The sequence below is a fragment of the Pocillopora damicornis genome, chromosome 8, assembly GCF_964200805.1.
Source record: "Pocillopora damicornis chromosome 8, jaPocDami1.2, whole genome shotgun sequence".
NCBI lineage: Eukaryota > Metazoa > Cnidaria > Anthozoa > Scleractinia > Pocilloporidae > Pocillopora > Pocillopora damicornis.
The window spans coordinates 3,623,427-3,640,340 of NC_142677.1; the positions used below are offsets into that span (position 1 = coordinate 3,623,427).

Consider the following 16,914-nt stretch of genomic DNA (forward strand, 5'->3'; position numbering starts at 1 on the left):
TTTCGGTGAGCAGCGTGGGCTCATTTCTAGAATAGCGGCTCGTAATCGGGCTGACAAGACGCCCTGCTGTCTCATTTCAAGAACAGCGGATCACAATCGAGCCGACGAGACGCCCTGCTGATGTCTTTTTATTGCTCGTTGTTTGTTCATGCGGTCGGGTCATGACTGGGATTGCTAAAGTCATCGTGAGTTTTTTTCGAAAAGGTGAAGAAGTCGCCATCGAACGTCATCGAAGCAGGGTCCCAGTAGACAAAGAAGCTCATAGAGGAGTATCTGAACTAAAAAAACATCTTACGGAGTTTTTAGGACTAAAGGAGCAGGCACATCAATATGGAATTGGCGGATTTTCGTTAAAGTTATTTCGCCTGGCGAAATCGCCTGCGGGCAAATGCGAAAATTTTGCAATTGTGACGGATGGGCAATGGCAGCTTGAACTTCCAAATTTAATATCGGATGAAAGTAGCAGTGAGCTCAACGGTAAGTGTGGAACGCGTGCAGCGGAGTTTGATGAATCACTTTAGTTCTGTAGTTAAATATTAAGCTCAAATATTAACGTGGTTAAACTCTGGTTCCACCGTTTTTTGTTTGTTGTTTTGTGGAGCGGAATGTTTTTCTTTCCTTTTCACCGTCCATTTGAATGCGAAAATTGAGAAGAAAAATCTCTACAAAGAAGTAGCGAGTAAATCAGTTTATAAGCTTCTTTCTGATTAATTGGTGAATGAACAACAGCGTAGCTTAACATATTAAAGACCCCGGTTAATTAATACACGCCCTTAAATTTATTCGTTTCTGAAAACCAGACGTTCAAATAATATTCAATTCTCTCCTCGAGGGAAGCTACGCACGAGAGATTTCGCTCGATGTACACGTTTTATACATCTTGACGAGCATTTGCTGATAAGAACTGTGTAAGTTACTCAAAAGCCTACTAAAGAGAAAACTTAAAACACACGGTATTTAATATTTTAGTACACATTATCCAAGAGGTCACAAACTGGAACGGAAAGCCAGTAGTGTTGCTGAAGGCGCCGGCTACATCTGATAAAATCAAGCAGAAGTGAATGAACGACGCTGAGAAGAAAGGTGACGAGTCAAAAGTGAGAAGGAAACGGAAATCACGAGAAGAAGCAAAAGAAGATGAAAATCTGGCAAAGAGGATCATGACTGAAGGAGGTGACATCGAGAGAAACGGAAGGCAACAAGGAGACCTTCAAAAGTTTCAGGATGGTAGGGCTGAATTAGCACTTGTAGTTCGTTTACCTGATTTTCAAAAGTCATAAATTTCGCTACTTTGGAAATTCTGCGGTATTCCTTGTTTATAAACACTGCCTTGTTTATACAACGAAAAACGTTGTGCATACCATCGTACCAGAACAATACAGGTTTTGGAAAAGTAACCAACGTGGTGTATGCCCTCACCCGATCGCAGTTTCTTAAGGCCCAACAGGCTCAATCCTTGCGCTTGATTACAACTTTGAGACAGGTTTATCAAGACTCATAACAATAAGATTGCACCAGCCAGCAGATGTCTCTGTTGTGCGAGATGGACTGAAGGATGCTAGGAACTTGTGCTTCATCGATGGGATTGCATTCTTGTGCGAAAGGGGAATATCTACAATTTCTTTTGGACTTCGAGGGAAAAGTGAAGATAAGTACAAAGTCACTCAGGCGACGAGCTGAACTTCTGAGGCACTTAGAGGCACTATCTCTCCCAACGGATGGAACGGTTCCCGTTTTGCACGAAAGACTTAAGGACCACTTGGGTGCCATTTCTAAGAACATGGACTGTGCAGAACACGTCCAGATGCATCCTAATCGTCTTGATAAGCCTTCTGCTATCTATGCTGCAAGCAATGATTTGTTATTTTGTAGTGATGATGAGAGTCAATGTCTAACATTGACATTTGATGGAGTGACCATTCACGGCAATGCTACGAAATTCACTGCCTATCCATCCAGCATCATAAATCTTTTGTCTATTACTCTACTTGACCAATGCGCATTCTTCTCAGGAGCCTCGAGTCAAGGTGGGCTTTATAAATGTGAACTTAGCGCAAAGACAGTGACCAAAGCTGTATGCAACTCGACTCTTCCTTGCTCTGAGGTAAAGCAAGTATGCACCTTGAACGGGAGGGTAGTTTACACGGATACAAAGGCGGGAAAGGTTATGCAATACAACCCTGGTGATAAATCGGTTAGGACTTTCAATTGGTAGGAAGTGGCCACAACAGTTCTTCCGATGGGACACAAGACTCATGCTCATTCAAACAAATCGAAGGGATATGCTCTGTAGACAAGAACTTGTTTGTTACAGATGTTTCCGCTGGAAAACTGAAGATAGTGACGAGCCTCTCAGAAACGGTATCTTTTCTGGGGATTCTTGGCTCCCTTTACGATACCTTTGGAATTCGTTCTAAGGGTATGAAACCAGACGGAGTGTCCTTGAAACAAGCAAAAGAGAACGTGACAAAGATTGACAGCTATGTAAAAGACACTGTGAGTAAGGTGAAAGAACGCTACCAGTTGAGCGAGACGTCTGCAACCAATGGTCCACAGGGAACTGTATCACAGAAGACGCAAGTATCTGTGTCTTTGCTTAAAAAGGGCACAGAAAGGCTATACAAGAACGTGATGGACATTAACCCCCAATTTGTAGATGATCTGCTGCTCGAAACGTTGCTCACAACAGTAGTGAAAAATTTGCACGCTGTTTCGCACCTTAAACACGAGACATTTACGATACTTACATATGCCCAGGATTTTGGAACAATTTGCAAGGAATCTCTGAAGCGCACATCTAGATGGGCAGCAAAGTACTACACGCAAGACAAATCCTACTATCCGGTACCTCAATCCGCCATGCCCCTTTCTGCTATAGCTACGATGACACCTTTGCCAAGTGAGGACATAACACCAGGGATGGAAGGACAGATCAAAGAGTGGCTAGAGAGTTACAGACCAGTACGCCAATGGACGGTTAGGAGTGAGACCACAAAAGATAAGGCTGGGGCCTTGCCGCCAGCTGTCTACGCCGTTCACCACACCGACGAGTCCGAAGAGAGGCTTCGATATCCTGAAGAAAACACTGTATCGTCCGCAAATGCACAACGCGTTGTCAGCATACAATTTGTGGACGAAGGGAATGTTACTGAGGTGTTTGAGGATCACAGAGAAGTACAAATCGATGAGTATGAGACAGATTCGGATGACGAGGAGTCAGATTTTGAAGAACATCCAGAGGTTGTCAACAGAGCGTGTGTTACCCGATCCGGCAGGGCTGTTCGTGCATTTGTGCGTCTCGACATGTAAGAGGTACTAACAGTTAAAAAATCCATTTAACGGTGCAGATTGATACGTATGACAACCAAATTTTTGGCAAAAAAAAAGAGAAAAAAAAAGAAACCTCGCAGAAAAGCCACGAGAGCCGTTGAATAATAAGTGTAGTGAGTTTTTGTGGACGTCTCGGAAAAAAGACTTCCGTAGCTTACAAATTAAAATTAGGTATCCCAGGGGCTAGAGTGGGTGTTTCATTCTTTGTAGAATTTACCTCTCTTGATTTACTTCGATGCCCCGTAGTCGACAGGAAACAAATTCACATCTATAATAAAAGCTTTGGTGAATTATATCGGTATACTAGATTTGCAAACAAAAGTGGGGTAGATGAGCACGTTGCTAAATTAAAAAACAGCGTTAACGAGGTTTAAGTGAAAACAAATAATGAATTATTTCAAGTATTACACTTCGTCTAGAGTTTAAAGTCTTAAAACTGGGCAAATTGCATAATAAATGTGAATAATTAACGTGTATTTTTTATTATTAACTGAGATTTACCGACAACCGACAAAGGTCAAAAATCTTAACCGACAACCGACAAAGTAATGAAATTTTAACCGACAACCGACATTTTGACCCCCCCATTCAGACCCTCTTACATGTTTAAAGCCAACAGTCGACTTATGCAACAAAATGCCTGTTGAGGCTGTTTACTGTTTAGGCCGCGTTAAGCTACTTGAGAGAGTTTTTAGCTTAAAATTACTATCAGCCTTCTCTCATGACCAGTAGAATAGTGCACTGACAGATTGTCATCAAGCAGGTGTGATGCTACAACATAATTAGCGCTAAGCTATATCAAAACATTCAATTTGATACTGAGAATGTAAATCAAGATACTGAAAGAGAGTTCATGCTCTATTAACAATAAATATATAATTTGGACTTGTTTCGCGTTTCTTTCTTTTAAAGAATACTTCAAAAAAGCAGTATAGTTTTCAAAAAGTGTGGTAAACTAGTAGGATGATATGCAAATGTCTGCAGACTTGCCTAAAGGTGCCTTCGGTGCTCTTTGTTGCGTCTTAAAATAAATACCCAAATTTTATTAAAATTGGCTAACATAAATTAGTGGTAACTCAGTAATATACATAATGGCCCTCAAATATTGTAATAAACATATAACGTTTAAAAGTCTCAACTGGCCGGAGGCAAACCAGCTGGCCGTGTGTAACTGTTTGCAGAAAGGTTGTCGGAAAAAATAAGGACAAAATGCACTTCAGGCTAGGGTTTTGAAAAGAAATCAGATAATCAAAGAGTTTTAAAACGTGAAAAAATATATATAGACAAAAGAGCTAATGAACAGGGGGTAAATACCGACAGGACCGTCTGATGCTTGAGAAAGACAATAATATAGAATATTATCTTGAATATTTTTTCTTAAGGTCTCTTCGAATTTCGCTCTCGTTGAGTTTTCGTCGTTCGTTAAGGTCAGTTCATTTTTTTCTCGTTTTTCATCAAGTTTAGAATCAAAAGTTAGTCTTACAAACGAAATATATTCAATAAACCCCTTATACCTTTTCCTACAGTGATATTATTTTCAGATTCTCCGGAAATCCTGCGGTCAAGGGTTAGTTTTGACCTTTAAGCTACGCACAACACCATCAGGGGTTGTCGCGAAAGCTTTGTTCCAAAAACCTTTTAGCAATCAATTGTGTAGAGTGTAGCCAATGTGTTAAACTCGGGGCAATTGAGAACAAATCCAGTAAGTAGCAGGGTGGAGGAATTGAACTCGGGACCACCAGATTACATGTCCAGCCCACTAACCACTCAGCCATACTGCCTCCACAACTCGCCACTTCCAACTTCCTATGTTTTTAACTTCTGCAGGCATGACCAAGAAAGTTCGTTGGCGGAGACTTATTCGATGTGGACTATGCTTTGCAGTAACAGTGGGCCTGATGAATTATTTCATACCCTCTTTAGACCAGGCAGTACAAACAAGTCATCGTCAAATCGATCTTAGGAAATATCAAAGCAATTTTCCCATCCTGTCCCCTTCCATTGAACCACGAGTTACCGACTTTGAAGACTTATTCGTTCTGGTGATAGTTTCAACTTCGCCCAACGATGAGATGAAAAGAAGAGATACAATACGTCGCACATGGGGGAATTGTGACAAAACTAACAACAATAATAAATGGAAGGTTGTATTCATGATGGGCAAATCCTCGAGTAGCGACAGGAATGAAAAATTAATGGCAGAACACAAACGGTATGGAGATCTTCTTATAGCTGATTACATCGACAAGTATCGAAACATCACGACAAAACTTCTCATGTCATTTAAGTGGGCGACGCGAATTAGATGTAATTATATTCTGAAAACTGACAGCGATGTTTACGTTGATATTCCTGAGTTAATGAAATGGTTGCTGAATCGAGGCCATCCAAACTCTCTGTACGCTGGCATTCTGCACGGAGGCACTGTAATAAGAAAGAGGGGGCATCGTCATTACGTGAGTAAAGACGAATTTTCGTTAGACTATTATCCACCGTTTTGCAAAGGAGCTATGTATGTTCTGTCAACGAGTTTACTTCCAAAGATGCTCGACTTATCAAGGCAGGTCACTCGAATTGGACCTGATGATGCTTACGTTGGACTGTTAGCAGATCAGCTGGGAATATCTGCAGTGAGAATTGAAGGTTTTTTTCAAAAAAGACCTAACTTTTTGTGGTTGATAAGTGAATGTGAGTTGAGAGATCTCCTTGCGATTGGTGATTTTCTTACTCCAAGTCAATTGAACTACATTCATGAAGTGAAGCATGCTAAGACTTCTGGGCAGGGGTTCGACGCCTCTCACAGTCTTTGTATATCTCTGTACATGAAATTGTCCCTACTTCGATTATTCTGTGTAATCTGTTTACCCAGTCTGTTTTTTTTCGGCTACAGAAGAAGTAAAACAAGAATTTCATAAATGAAGCGAGAGGCTTTCCCCGTCTCAGTAAGATATATTTATTCACCACAATGGAGATGAATGGTGATGGATAATCACTAAGCTGTGGAGCGGCAAGGTGAATATTCACCACTTTCACCGACACTGAGGTGAGTAATTCATTTAGTATATATACCACATCGATACCAAAAAATTGTTTTTTATTCATTTCAATACATAGAAAACGGTGGGAAATTAAAGTCTTGGCGCGCGATTTTGTCTCCTCGGCTGCTCGGAGGTGAATAGAATTAGCACTATTTACCTGTGTGCTATGTGTATGCCTAAATAGAGTATCTTTGGAAAAGCTCTATTTCAATAGTAATATCGCTGTTCGCAGACTATGTAAATTAATTCAAAATACAATTATAATTTCGGTAAAATAAAGTTTATAATTTAAAATAATGCTAGGATCTATGATATACATATAATATAAAACGCTGTAGATGTAAACGTTATCAAAAATGTCAACAAGTTACTTTCCATAGGGGGGAATTAAGGTATTACTAAAATGGTCTGTGCTAGTCGCAATACTTTTAAACGTATATATATATATGTATTTTAAAATGTTCTTGGCAGGCAATGACTCGTGTAGTCTGAGGTTAGAGTTTGATATCACACAACTAAACAGCTTTGAGTAAACATGTGCCCGTCTTTTCTTCTGCTGATAGGGCGTACTTGTACTTGTAATTTCTTAGAATTTGATAGACCTATGCAAAAGATTGATAAAACACTTCTTCGTACACGCTCTAAGTCATTCCTCAGATAAGCAAGAAGGGCATAATGGAATAGATAACATTTTCGTTAGATATGGTTTCTGTGAACATTGCTAAGCCAATACAATTATTGTTTCGCGAATTACCACATAATGGTATTGAAATGCGTTGTGCTCATGGCCAGTTTAATAATGCATTGCAAACACAACTACCAACCAAAAAGTATCTCGATAGACTCATAAGATTTCATGAAGTTGATTTCTTTAGTCTAAATGTAAATTCAGGTATCGATCTAGATTGTAACGCTTCATTTGGGAGCCATCCGTTGTAAATACAACTCTTCGTCTATCTTTGCGCAGTTAATAAGTAGGAATAGGTCGTTCGAATCTTGCCTCTCTTTGTTTCACACCAATATACGAAACTTTAGAAAAACCTTGGACAACTATCAAACCCATATCTTATACGAACTAAATTTTCATTTTAATCTTTTAGCAGTAACGGAAAGAAAAATTAATTACGATAATCTTGACTTCAATTCAAACATAACAAATTACAATATTGAATATTTTCCTACACCTCTTTCTGCTGGACGTGTAGGAATGTATAGAAACAACAATATACAATACAAAGTCAATGAGATCTTCTTGGAATTGGTGACTCACTTACTCCAAGTCAATTGAATTACATTCATGAAGTGAAGCACGCCTCTTCTGCCTCAGCTGGGAATATCTTCAGAGGGAATAGACAGATTTTTTCAGAAAAGTCTCTTACCGTATATCTTCTGGTTTATGAGTAAATGTGAGTTGAGAGATCTCCTTGGAATTGGTGACTCACTTACTCCAAGTCAATTGAACTACATTCATGAAGTGAAGCACGCCTCTTCTGCCTCTTACTATCTTTGTATTTCGTTACTTGAGAAATCTTTCCTATTTATATTATTTTTAATCATTTTAACGTGTCTGCCGTTTTTAGGTCGTAGAAGGTTTTCCACAAGGATTTCTAAAAGAAAATAAGATCGTATTTGATTATCTCTTCATTAGTTCAATTACATTCATACATTCATTTGTGCAATCATTAACTGAGTGGAACGAAATTGAGTCTGGAACTACAAGTATGATTTCTGACCAAAATAACAAGGCACAAATTTCAATTACCACTCTTTTACACCTATTAACAATCACAAAAGTTGCAGTTCTTCAATTATTGTAAGAAATTAAATTCATTCATATTTTGGGATAAAAAGAAAAGGCTTAGTGGGGACAAAAGGTTGTTAAACTTCCCTTCTTTGTCTCTCATTTTCCTGCAATTTGATTGGTTGCTTTAAACAAGCCTTGAAATCTGATTGGTTGTGTTAAGTTTCTCTCGGATTGACTTAGAAAAAGAAGCGATTTAGAGCTAGACTAGGTTGCACTGCTGAGAGCCGATCAGATTGCAAGGATCGTCAGAGACTTAAGAGTGAATGCACCAAAACTTCAATCAAATTTTCAGAGCTAAAATAAAGAGTCACTTATGAGACAGAGTGTAGAGAAATGCTATTTCAATCTGAGGAGATAAAGGGACATATCATCATAACCCTAAAGAAAACCATAATGTATGCTGATATGTTTGTGCGGGTAATCACATGATTTCGAGTGCAATTTGGAATAAATAAAGTGTAATTGTGCACTATGCTTTGCAGGAAAGCAATCCAAGGAGACGCTGGGAATTTCCTTAGGATTTTTACCAAGTAAAATTAAAAGAAATTAATATATCTAGTTGTGGCTTACAAATAGCACAACAAGAAAAGTCATAATTTGATAAGTGACTGGCACTAACTTTTTTTTAAGCAGTGAAGGACTGAGGAGAGAAAGATATTTGTACCAAGGGGGTGAGCAACAGTCAAAATGAAGGAGAGGGGAGGGGTAGAGCAATAGGTATTATTGAAAACATACTGATAAGACACCTGCGCTGCAGGCTAAACTGAAACAGGTAAAATTTTCAATAAAACTGTACATTATTAAAAGTGTTTCCTCCTCTTTATTTAACATATAAGTCAGATATTTAAGTCTTCATCAGGATCATCTTCATCAAAGTCATCTGCTTCGTCAGGTTGGTAGAACGCTTTTCCTTCACACACAAGGTTTACTGTGACCTGGGAAGTTTCAGTTTAGATCGACCTTGGTGCTCATTATTTGTCAGCGTCCGATTGAAAGTGAGATTTTTAGTTGGATCAACCTGAAAGATTACATTCAATTGATGGTAAAATAACAAAAAAACAAAAACAAACAAAAAAAAAACCAGCTTCAAATCTTGCGTGAGGCTCACCTCATTAACAAGTTCATTGACAGCTTTTGAAGAAGAACCATTCCAATCCTTTTCTTCGTATTCAGTCAGTACATGTTTCTCATTGATAGCAAAGCTTTCAAACTGTAACAACAACCAGATTTGAAATAAGTAATGCTCCAAACCCACGAAAAGAAAAATAGAATCTTGTTGATAAATTCCAATATTCTGCGGATGTTTTTTCCTTCAATTAATTTGTATTTAGAGTGTTTGGCCTTTGGTTGGCGCATCTCAGTTGTTATCTCGTTTTTGAGTTTCCTCAGCCCATTTCATAAAGGAATTTTTTGAGCAGCAGTAGTGTGGTCCCCCATTATAAAGATAGGGCTGTATGAAGTACTTCGAAAACCTGAGAAGCCAAAGATACAAAAATGAAATTATACTGGAGTTATAAATATTTAATTTTATTTCAATGGGTCAAAATATGATACAAGCGGACATTTTGCTCATTGCTCGTAATTTTCTTGCCCCTTCGGGACTCGCAAAAATACAACGCAATTCGTTAAATATCCGCGCGTATAATATGTTTAACCTTCCAATAAGGTTTACCAATCGAAAACCCTTTGGACGAAGCCTTTTGAAATTGCTCGCCGATTCGCCGCTTTATGTTGTAATATTTGATTTCATTATTACAGCGTTGAGTTCTCTAAAGCACATTTCGATAGCATCTAACGAGATTTGGAAGTCCGGCAATTGTTAAACTTTAAGGTTTCTTTCGTTTACATCCTAACACCGCCCACATTTGGTTTGGAAGCTTGATTAAGGTCAATTCTAAGTAAAGCTTCAATAATCAAATCATTTGCTGCTCAATGAATAGAAAGTCAAGATCGCTGATTTTGCCTTGCTTAAAAAAATCGACCGTTAAATCCGACACTTGGGTTAGGCATTTGAACACAATTTTGGCACGGAGTTAGGGGGAATTTCAACGAACCAATCTTTAAAAGTTTAAATACTCGGGGGATGATGTCGAGCCCTCGAATTGACCGACGGATAACGCAGCGCGTCATACGAATTGACATCTGCTTTGGATCAGTGAATTGAGAAGGGCCGGAAAGAGTTCTCAACTTAACTCTTCCGTCTCGAGTTTGAAATGCGGGAAAAGGCGTTCTTTGCAGTGAGGAGGGATCAGGCAAGTGTGAGTCAAGCGGTGTTAAATCGTATGGCTTTAATCTTTCCAGAGATACCAGATATTGTTTACTTTTCCACACATTGGACGAAGTAGGCAACCATTTTTATATTCCTAATTTTCTGAGGTTTGGAAACCTGTAGATTCGGCTCTGAGTTTAGGCACAGCCACAAAGCAAAGTTGGCATTGCAGACCCTGACTGGTCGCAAGCCAAAGTCATTCAGAGAGACACGATGAGTGTCGAAATGGAAGCTGTTTAAGCAGCTGTTAGAGCAGTTTGGAGACGTGTAGCTATTTCTGCAAGAACCTAAAGTATATAGAATCGCTCTACATTTTGTTAAGGTAGCTTTTGAGGGGGACTAGTAACTACTCAACAAATAGAACTGCGCCTGTAACTCGCACCTCTTTAAAGTCGGCTTGGTTGTAGTTCAACCAGTGCTCGAGGTTTACACTTTACAACTCAACTGTTTTCTGCATGCTTATTGCTTAACTGAACGCTACTAGCATTGCTCACGTTCTTTTACAGTAACCAGGGAAGAGGTGACAGAAGATTAACAATCGTTCATCAAGCGGTTACCTACCTTAATTTTTGGGCGGTAGATCGTAACGTACGCGCGAGATGCTTAACATACGGACTACGCATTGTTAAAATCCATTTCATATTAAATTTTCACTATCTTTCGTAGGTTGCCTGGACAAAATTTTATCGAGAAACATTTCAGTTTAACACTAGTGCGTTTAAAAAATTCAGGTTAAAGGTAAGTACATAACAGGTTATTTTGGGAGATTAAAACTTACCGATGGAGACACCGGCACTTCTTGGCTGGAAACTTTAGGCAGTCACAAGACACTTGAGCATGACACTTAACCAGTCGTTCTAGTTTTCCAGGAGGAAGTATATTTCCCAGAAGACTCAACGAAGGACTAGTTTTATGTCAAAAGGTTAAGACTGAAAATAACTAGTGAGCTTCTTAATCAAAAATATCTTCAGAAAAGATTAGATTGTAATACAAAACAAGTCGACACCAGCATATATATTAAGTTGGTCATTAGCTTTGTACTAAAAAAGCCAAACCAGAAACTAATCGTAAAATTACTGCAATTAAATAAGGTGTCCCACGCGCATATACCTAAAAGCCTCGTCGAAGCTTGTGCATTTTGTATACTTGCATATTATATAAAAGGCAGTCTATGACTATATGTGCCTACTGCCGTATAGTTTTAAAGAATAACAGGAAAAAATTAACTAAACCCGAAAAAAACAAATAAGAATCCAAAGAGACCCGATCAGATTCGTTTAACGATGGCCAGTGGCGGAACTGAACCAGTAAGAGTCGTAAGAGATCAAGGTGTCTCACGATAGTCTGTCATTTTGAAAACCTTGAGGGGCTTGGGGAAGATTTACGGACTTACACGACACCATAACATAATGCCTACGGCTTTGTTCGAACGAAAGCACAGAAGGTACAAAAATGCACATGAGGATAAATACATTTGATTACTTGTTTAAAGCCAACAGTTGACTTATGCAACACAATGCCTGTTGAGGGTGTTACTGTTTCAGCCACGTTAAGCTGCTTGAGAGAGTTTTTAGCTTAAAATTACTATCAGCCTTCTCTCATGACCAGTAGGATAGTGAACTGTCAGATTGTCATCAAGCAGGTGTGATGCTACAACACAATTAGCGCTAAGCTATATCAAAACATTCAATTTGATACTGAGAGTGTCAATCAAGATACTGAAAGAGAGTTCATGCTTTATTAACAATAAATATTTAATTTGGACTTGTTTTGCGTTTCTTTCTTTTAAAGAATACTTCACAAAAAGCATATACTTTTCAAAAACTGTGTCAAAGCTAGTAGCATGATATGAAAATGCCTACAGACTTGCCTAGAGGCGCTTTCGGTGTTCGTTTTTGCGTCTTAATTAAAAAATAGATTTTTCAAATTTTATTGAAAGTGGGTAACATAAATTACTGGTAACTCAGTAATATAAATAATGGCCCTCAAATATTGTAAATAAACATATAGAGTTTAAAAGTCCCAACTGGCCGGAGGCTAACCAATTGGCCGTGTATAACTGTTTGCAGAAAGGTCGTCGGGGAAAAAAGGACAAACTGCACTTCAGGGTTTTGAAAACAAATCTGATTATCAAAGAGTTTTAATACGCTAAAAAAATAGATATGGACAAAAGGGCTAATGACCAGGGGATAAATACCGACATGCCCGTCTGATTCGAATTCTCTGTCGTTGAGTTTCCGTCGTTCGTCAAGGTCAGTTTTTTTATTTCGTTTTTCCTCAAGTTTAGAATTAAAAGTTAGTCTTACGAACGAAATATATTCATTGAACTTGCTATACCTTATCCTTACAGTGATATTTTTGTCAGATTTCCGGAAATCGTGAGTCAACGGTTAGTTTTGACTTGTAAACTACACAAAACGCCATTAGGGGGTGTCGCGAAGGCTTTGTTCCAAAAACCTCCTGCAATCAGTTGTGTAAAATGAGCTAAACTCGGGGCAATTGAGAACAAATCCAGTAAGTAGCAGGGTGGAGGAATTGAACTCGGGACCACCAGATTACATGTCCAGCCCACTAACCACTCGGCCATACTGCCTCCACAACTCGCCACTTCCAACTTCCTATGTTTTTAACTTCTGCAGGCATGACCAAGAAAGTTCGTTGGCGGAGACTTTTTCGATGTGGACTATGCTTTGCAGTAACAGTGGGCCTGATGAATTATTTCATACCCTCTTTAGACCAGGCAGTACAAACAAGTCATCGTCAAATAGATCTTAGGAAATATCAAAGCAATTTTCCCATCCTGTCCCCTTCCATTGAACCACGAGTTACCAACTTCGAAGACTTATTCGTTCTGGTGATAGTTTCAATTACGCCCAACGATGAGATGAAAAGAAGAGATACAATACGTCGTACATGGGGAAATTGTGACAAAACTAACAACAATTACAAATGGAAAGTTGTATTCATGATGGGAAAATCGTCAAGCAGCGACATAAATGAAAAATTAATGGCGGAACACAAACAGCATGGAGATCTTCTCATAACTGATTACATCGACAAGTATCGAAACATCACGACAAAACTTCTCATGTCATTTAAGTGGGCGACGCGAATTAAATGTAACTATATTCTGAAAACTGACAGTGATGTTTACGTTGACGTTCCCAAGTTAATAGAATGGTTGTTGAATCGAGGCGATCCAAACTCTCTATACGCTGGCATTCTGCACGGAGGCACTGTAATAAGAAAGAGGGGGCATCGTCATTACGTGAGTAAAGACGAATTTTCGTTAGACTATTATCCACCGTTTTGCAAAGGAGCTATGTATGTTCTGTCAACGAGTTTACTTCCAAAGATGCTCGACTTATCAAGGCAGGTCACTCGAATTGGACCTGATGATGCTTACGTTGGACTGTTAGCAGATCAGCTGGGAATATCTGCAGTGAGAATTGAAGGTTTTTTTCAAAGAAGGCCTAACTTTTTGTGGTTAATAAGTGAATGTGAGTTGAGAGATCTCCTTGCGATTGGTGATTTTCTTACTCCAAGTCAATTGAACTACATTCATGAAGTGAAGCATGCTAAGACTTCTGGGCAGGAGTTCGACGCCTCTCACAGTCTTTGTATATCTCTGTACTTGAAATTGTCCCTGCTTCGATTATTCTGTGTAATCTGTTTAACCTGTCTGGTGATTTTCGGCTATAGAAGATGTACAACGAGGATTTTAAAAGATGAATAGAGAGGCTTTCCACGTCTAATAAGATATATTTATTCATCGCAGTGGAGGTGAATAGTGGTGGGTATTTACTAAGCCGTGAAGCGGCAACGTGAATACCCACCACTTTCACCGACACTGAGGTGAATTATTCTTTTAGTATATACAACATCGATGCCAAAAATGTAGTTTATTTCTCTCAATACATAGAAAATGGTGGGAAATTAAAGTCTTGACGCGCGATTTTGTTTCTTCGGCTGCTCGGAGATAAATAGTATTTGCTATTCACTCCCGAACTAGCCAATCAGCGCGCACGAAAAGCACTATTCACTTGTGTGGTAAGTATATTAGAACAGAAAAGCTTTGGAAAAGCTTTATTTCAGTAGTAACATCGCGGGCTAAATAGCGTTAAAATAAAATTATAATTTCGGTTGAAAAAAAGTCCATGATAATGATTACAGTGAATTACAATATACTGGTATTGAAATCTGTCAATCATTCTACCTCTTAGGTGACGTCAACATAAATATTCTGGAGTCAGAGACTTGTAATTACACTCAACATCTTTTACATTGCTTACAAAGCTACGCTATTTTACCAACAATTGATAAACCGACAAGGGTTTAAAATAACTGCGCCTCACTTATTGATAATATTTTCTTGAACAAAATCGAAGATTATATCGCCAGTAGGAATTGTGACGAGGTTCTCGCACTACAGGACTCTCGCAGGGAACGCAACAATAAGGGGCGAAAAAAAACCCGGAGTCTTCGCCGTCCTCCAAGAAAGCAAAATAATACGAATGGAAATTATTGAGACTGAGAAAAAAGAAGAAGAAGCCAATGTATTTTTCAAATCTAAAATCGGCCCGAAATTTTACCTTTCCAAGTGTACAATTTAAGCTACAATCACAAGTTCCAGTCGAAAACAGTTGCTTTAGTAAACTCAGTCTGGTTAACGTTCGGCCTTCCGACGCCATGTTGAACATATTATCTGCCTCAGTAACATGTCACGTGAACGTGAGTCTGAGCAGCGATTGGTTGCTCTTTTGTTTTGGTCTGGGTTGTCAAATTTGATAACTATCCCTGACTGGTAGAGACCACTTGCAGCGGGAACGGAAACTCGTCACGGTTTCCTGGTACGGAGACCTGCTTCAAGCGAACTTGCTACGGACGTCAAGGATTAGACAGTGTTTGGTTCCACAGTTACTTTATTTTAGTTCATGTCGACAACCGACATAAACTCTAGCGCACTCAACTTCGTAATCGCCACACAGTCATCAATGTAATCGCCACGCAGTCGTCTATGTAATACCCACGCAGTCGTCTATGTAATACCCACGCAGTCGTCTATGTAATACCCACGCAGTCGTCTATGTAATACCCACGCAGTCGTCTATGTAATACCCACGCAGTCGTCTATGTAATACCCACGCAGTCGTCTATGTAATACCCACGTCGTCGTCTATGTAATACCCACGCAGTCGTCTATGTAATACCCACGCAGTCGTCTATGTAATACCCACGCAGTCGTCTATGTAATACCCACGTCGTCGTCTATGTAATACCCACGCAGTCGTCTATGTAATACCCACGTCGTCGTCTATGCAATACCCACGTCGTCGTCTATGTAATACCCACGTCGTCGTCTATGTAATACCCACGTCGTCGTCTATGTAATACCCATGCAGTCGTCTATGTAATACCCACGCAGTCGTCTATGTATTCCAATATTGTTCTTTAACTGTGCTATATTTGAACAGTATAACAGAAGAAGCGGAAATTGTCTCTTTGAAGTTATCGATTCTAATAAAATAAGAGAACAGTGATTGAACCCACAGCTTCAAAATTAAAGATAATATCTCAGCAAGTAAGAGCGAGAAGTCAATTAACCCTTTACACCCTAACATCAGGATTCATATTCTCCATACTGCTCGCTATACATTCACTTAGGCGCTGACAAGGAGAATTTGTCTAACAATCAAGAGTTTCTTTAGTTGGTGATTATTTCCTTGATTCTCATGACATTAATGTGTGATTCATTGGTGATATTGTAAGGAGAAATTAGATGCTAGTCACCCCGAGGAGTAAAAGGGATAAAATTCCTTCCTATCGATGCGATGTTGGTGTTAAGTTTGAACAAGTGGCAAGGTGAAAAATGATCGTATGATAAGGACCAATTTACGGACGATAGTTCAGCTGGCAACTTCCTTAAGAAGTAATTTACCAGAAAAGGTCGGTACAAGGAATGTTTACCTAACAATGTTCACTAATAATAAGATCATTAAAGGACCGATGTTCAAGAATACAAAGGCGGCGAGAACAATGAAATATGTACAAGTTGGTAGTTGTTAGCTTTCACCTTTTTTTAGAACATTGCAATAAAAGAAACTCAGATGAATCGAGAACGGCTAAAATATTACAGGAAAAAGTAATAAATATGCTCCAAACAAACACACGAAAAAATCACCAAACTTCCCCTAATAGGATATTGTATCAGATCACACTGATCATTTTTCTTAATTTTTCGTTGTTCAATCAACCATTGAAACCATCAAACCTCGGGAAAAAAGCAACTCGTGACTATTCAAAATTCTATCGACAAATGTTTTTACAGAAATTGTCGGAACTCACGTGGGAGTCATCACCAGCTGTTAAGGATCCCTCCAAGTTATTTCCACATTTCACAAAAAGCTGCAGAAGCTGGTGAACAAGCATGCGCCACTTCCAACCCTTGTCAAAGCGCGAAGATAAACAGCTGG

At 39.0% G+C, this 16,914-nt stretch overlaps 4 protein-coding genes across 5 annotated transcripts; all 4 read left to right on the plus strand.

The window, feature by feature from the left end:
- The first annotated feature begins 130 nt into the window (after window positions 1–130).
- On the plus strand, window positions 131–1,061 carry LOC149040992 (uncharacterized). Its single transcript, XM_089214676.1, has 2 exons — window positions 131–477; window positions 970–1,061. Exons 1-2 carry the CDS (start codon window positions 162–164, stop codon window positions 1,059–1,061), a joined length of 408 nt encoding a protein of 135 aa, XP_089070802.1. The 5' UTR covers window positions 131–161.
- Window positions 1,032–3,402, plus strand: LOC149040993 (uncharacterized). Its single transcript, XM_089214209.1, has one exon. The coding sequence runs from the start codon at window positions 2,422–2,424 to the stop codon at window positions 3,307–3,309; it is 888 nt and encodes a 295-aa protein (XP_089070335.1). The 5' UTR covers window positions 1,032–2,421; the 3' UTR covers window positions 3,310–3,402.
- Window positions 3,403–4,527: 1,125 nt separating this feature from the next.
- LOC113679151 (beta-1,3-galactosyltransferase 5-like) lies at window positions 4,528–7,119 on the plus strand. Of its 2 annotated transcripts, XM_089214208.1 has the most exons (2): window positions 4,528–4,757; window positions 5,158–7,119. In XM_089214208.1, the coding sequence occupies exon 2, from the start codon at window positions 5,160–5,162 to the stop codon at window positions 6,243–6,245; it is 1,086 nt and encodes a 361-aa protein (XP_089070334.1). In that variant the 5' UTR covers window positions 4,528–4,757; window positions 5,158–5,159; the 3' UTR covers window positions 6,246–7,119. The 2 variants fall into 2 exon arrangements, with proteins under 2 accessions (XP_089070334.1, XP_027051903.2); XM_027196102.2 differs by lacking the exon at window positions 4,528–4,757 and having other exon boundaries at window positions 4,775–7,119.
- A 1,871-nt stretch (window positions 7,120–8,990) lies between these two features.
- Window positions 8,991–15,480, plus strand: LOC113679133 (beta-1,3-galactosyltransferase 5-like). Its single transcript, XM_027196085.2, has 2 exons — window positions 8,991–9,064; window positions 13,081–15,480. Exon 2 carries the CDS (start codon window positions 13,083–13,085, stop codon window positions 14,175–14,177), a length of 1,095 nt encoding a protein of 364 aa, XP_027051886.2. The 5' UTR covers window positions 8,991–9,064; window positions 13,081–13,082; the 3' UTR covers window positions 14,178–15,480.
- The last annotated feature ends 1,434 nt before the right edge of the window (window positions 15,481–16,914 follow it).

What these genes read in the sequence shown, in the direction of transcription:
- LOC149040992 (XM_089214676.1), top strand. Translation starts at nt 162, where the DNA reads ATGACTGGGATTGCTAAAGTCATCGTGAGTTTTTTTCGAAAAGGTGAA. An exon ending in AAGTAGCAGTGAGCTCAACG is followed by an intron (nt 478 to 969) that starts GTAAGTGTGGAA and finishes TTAATATTTTAG; the next exon opens with TACACATTATCCAAGAGGTC.
- LOC149040993 (XM_089214209.1), top strand. Translation starts at nt 2,422, where the DNA reads ATGAAACCAGACGGAGTGTCCTTGAAACAAGCAAAAGAGAACGTGACA.
- LOC113679151 (XM_027196102.2), top strand. Translation starts at nt 5,139, where the DNA reads ATGTTTTTAACTTCTGCAGGCATGACCAAGAAAGTTCGTTGGCGGAGA.
- LOC113679133 (XM_027196085.2), top strand. Translation starts at nt 13,083, where the DNA reads ATGACCAAGAAAGTTCGTTGGCGGAGACTTTTTCGATGTGGACTATGC.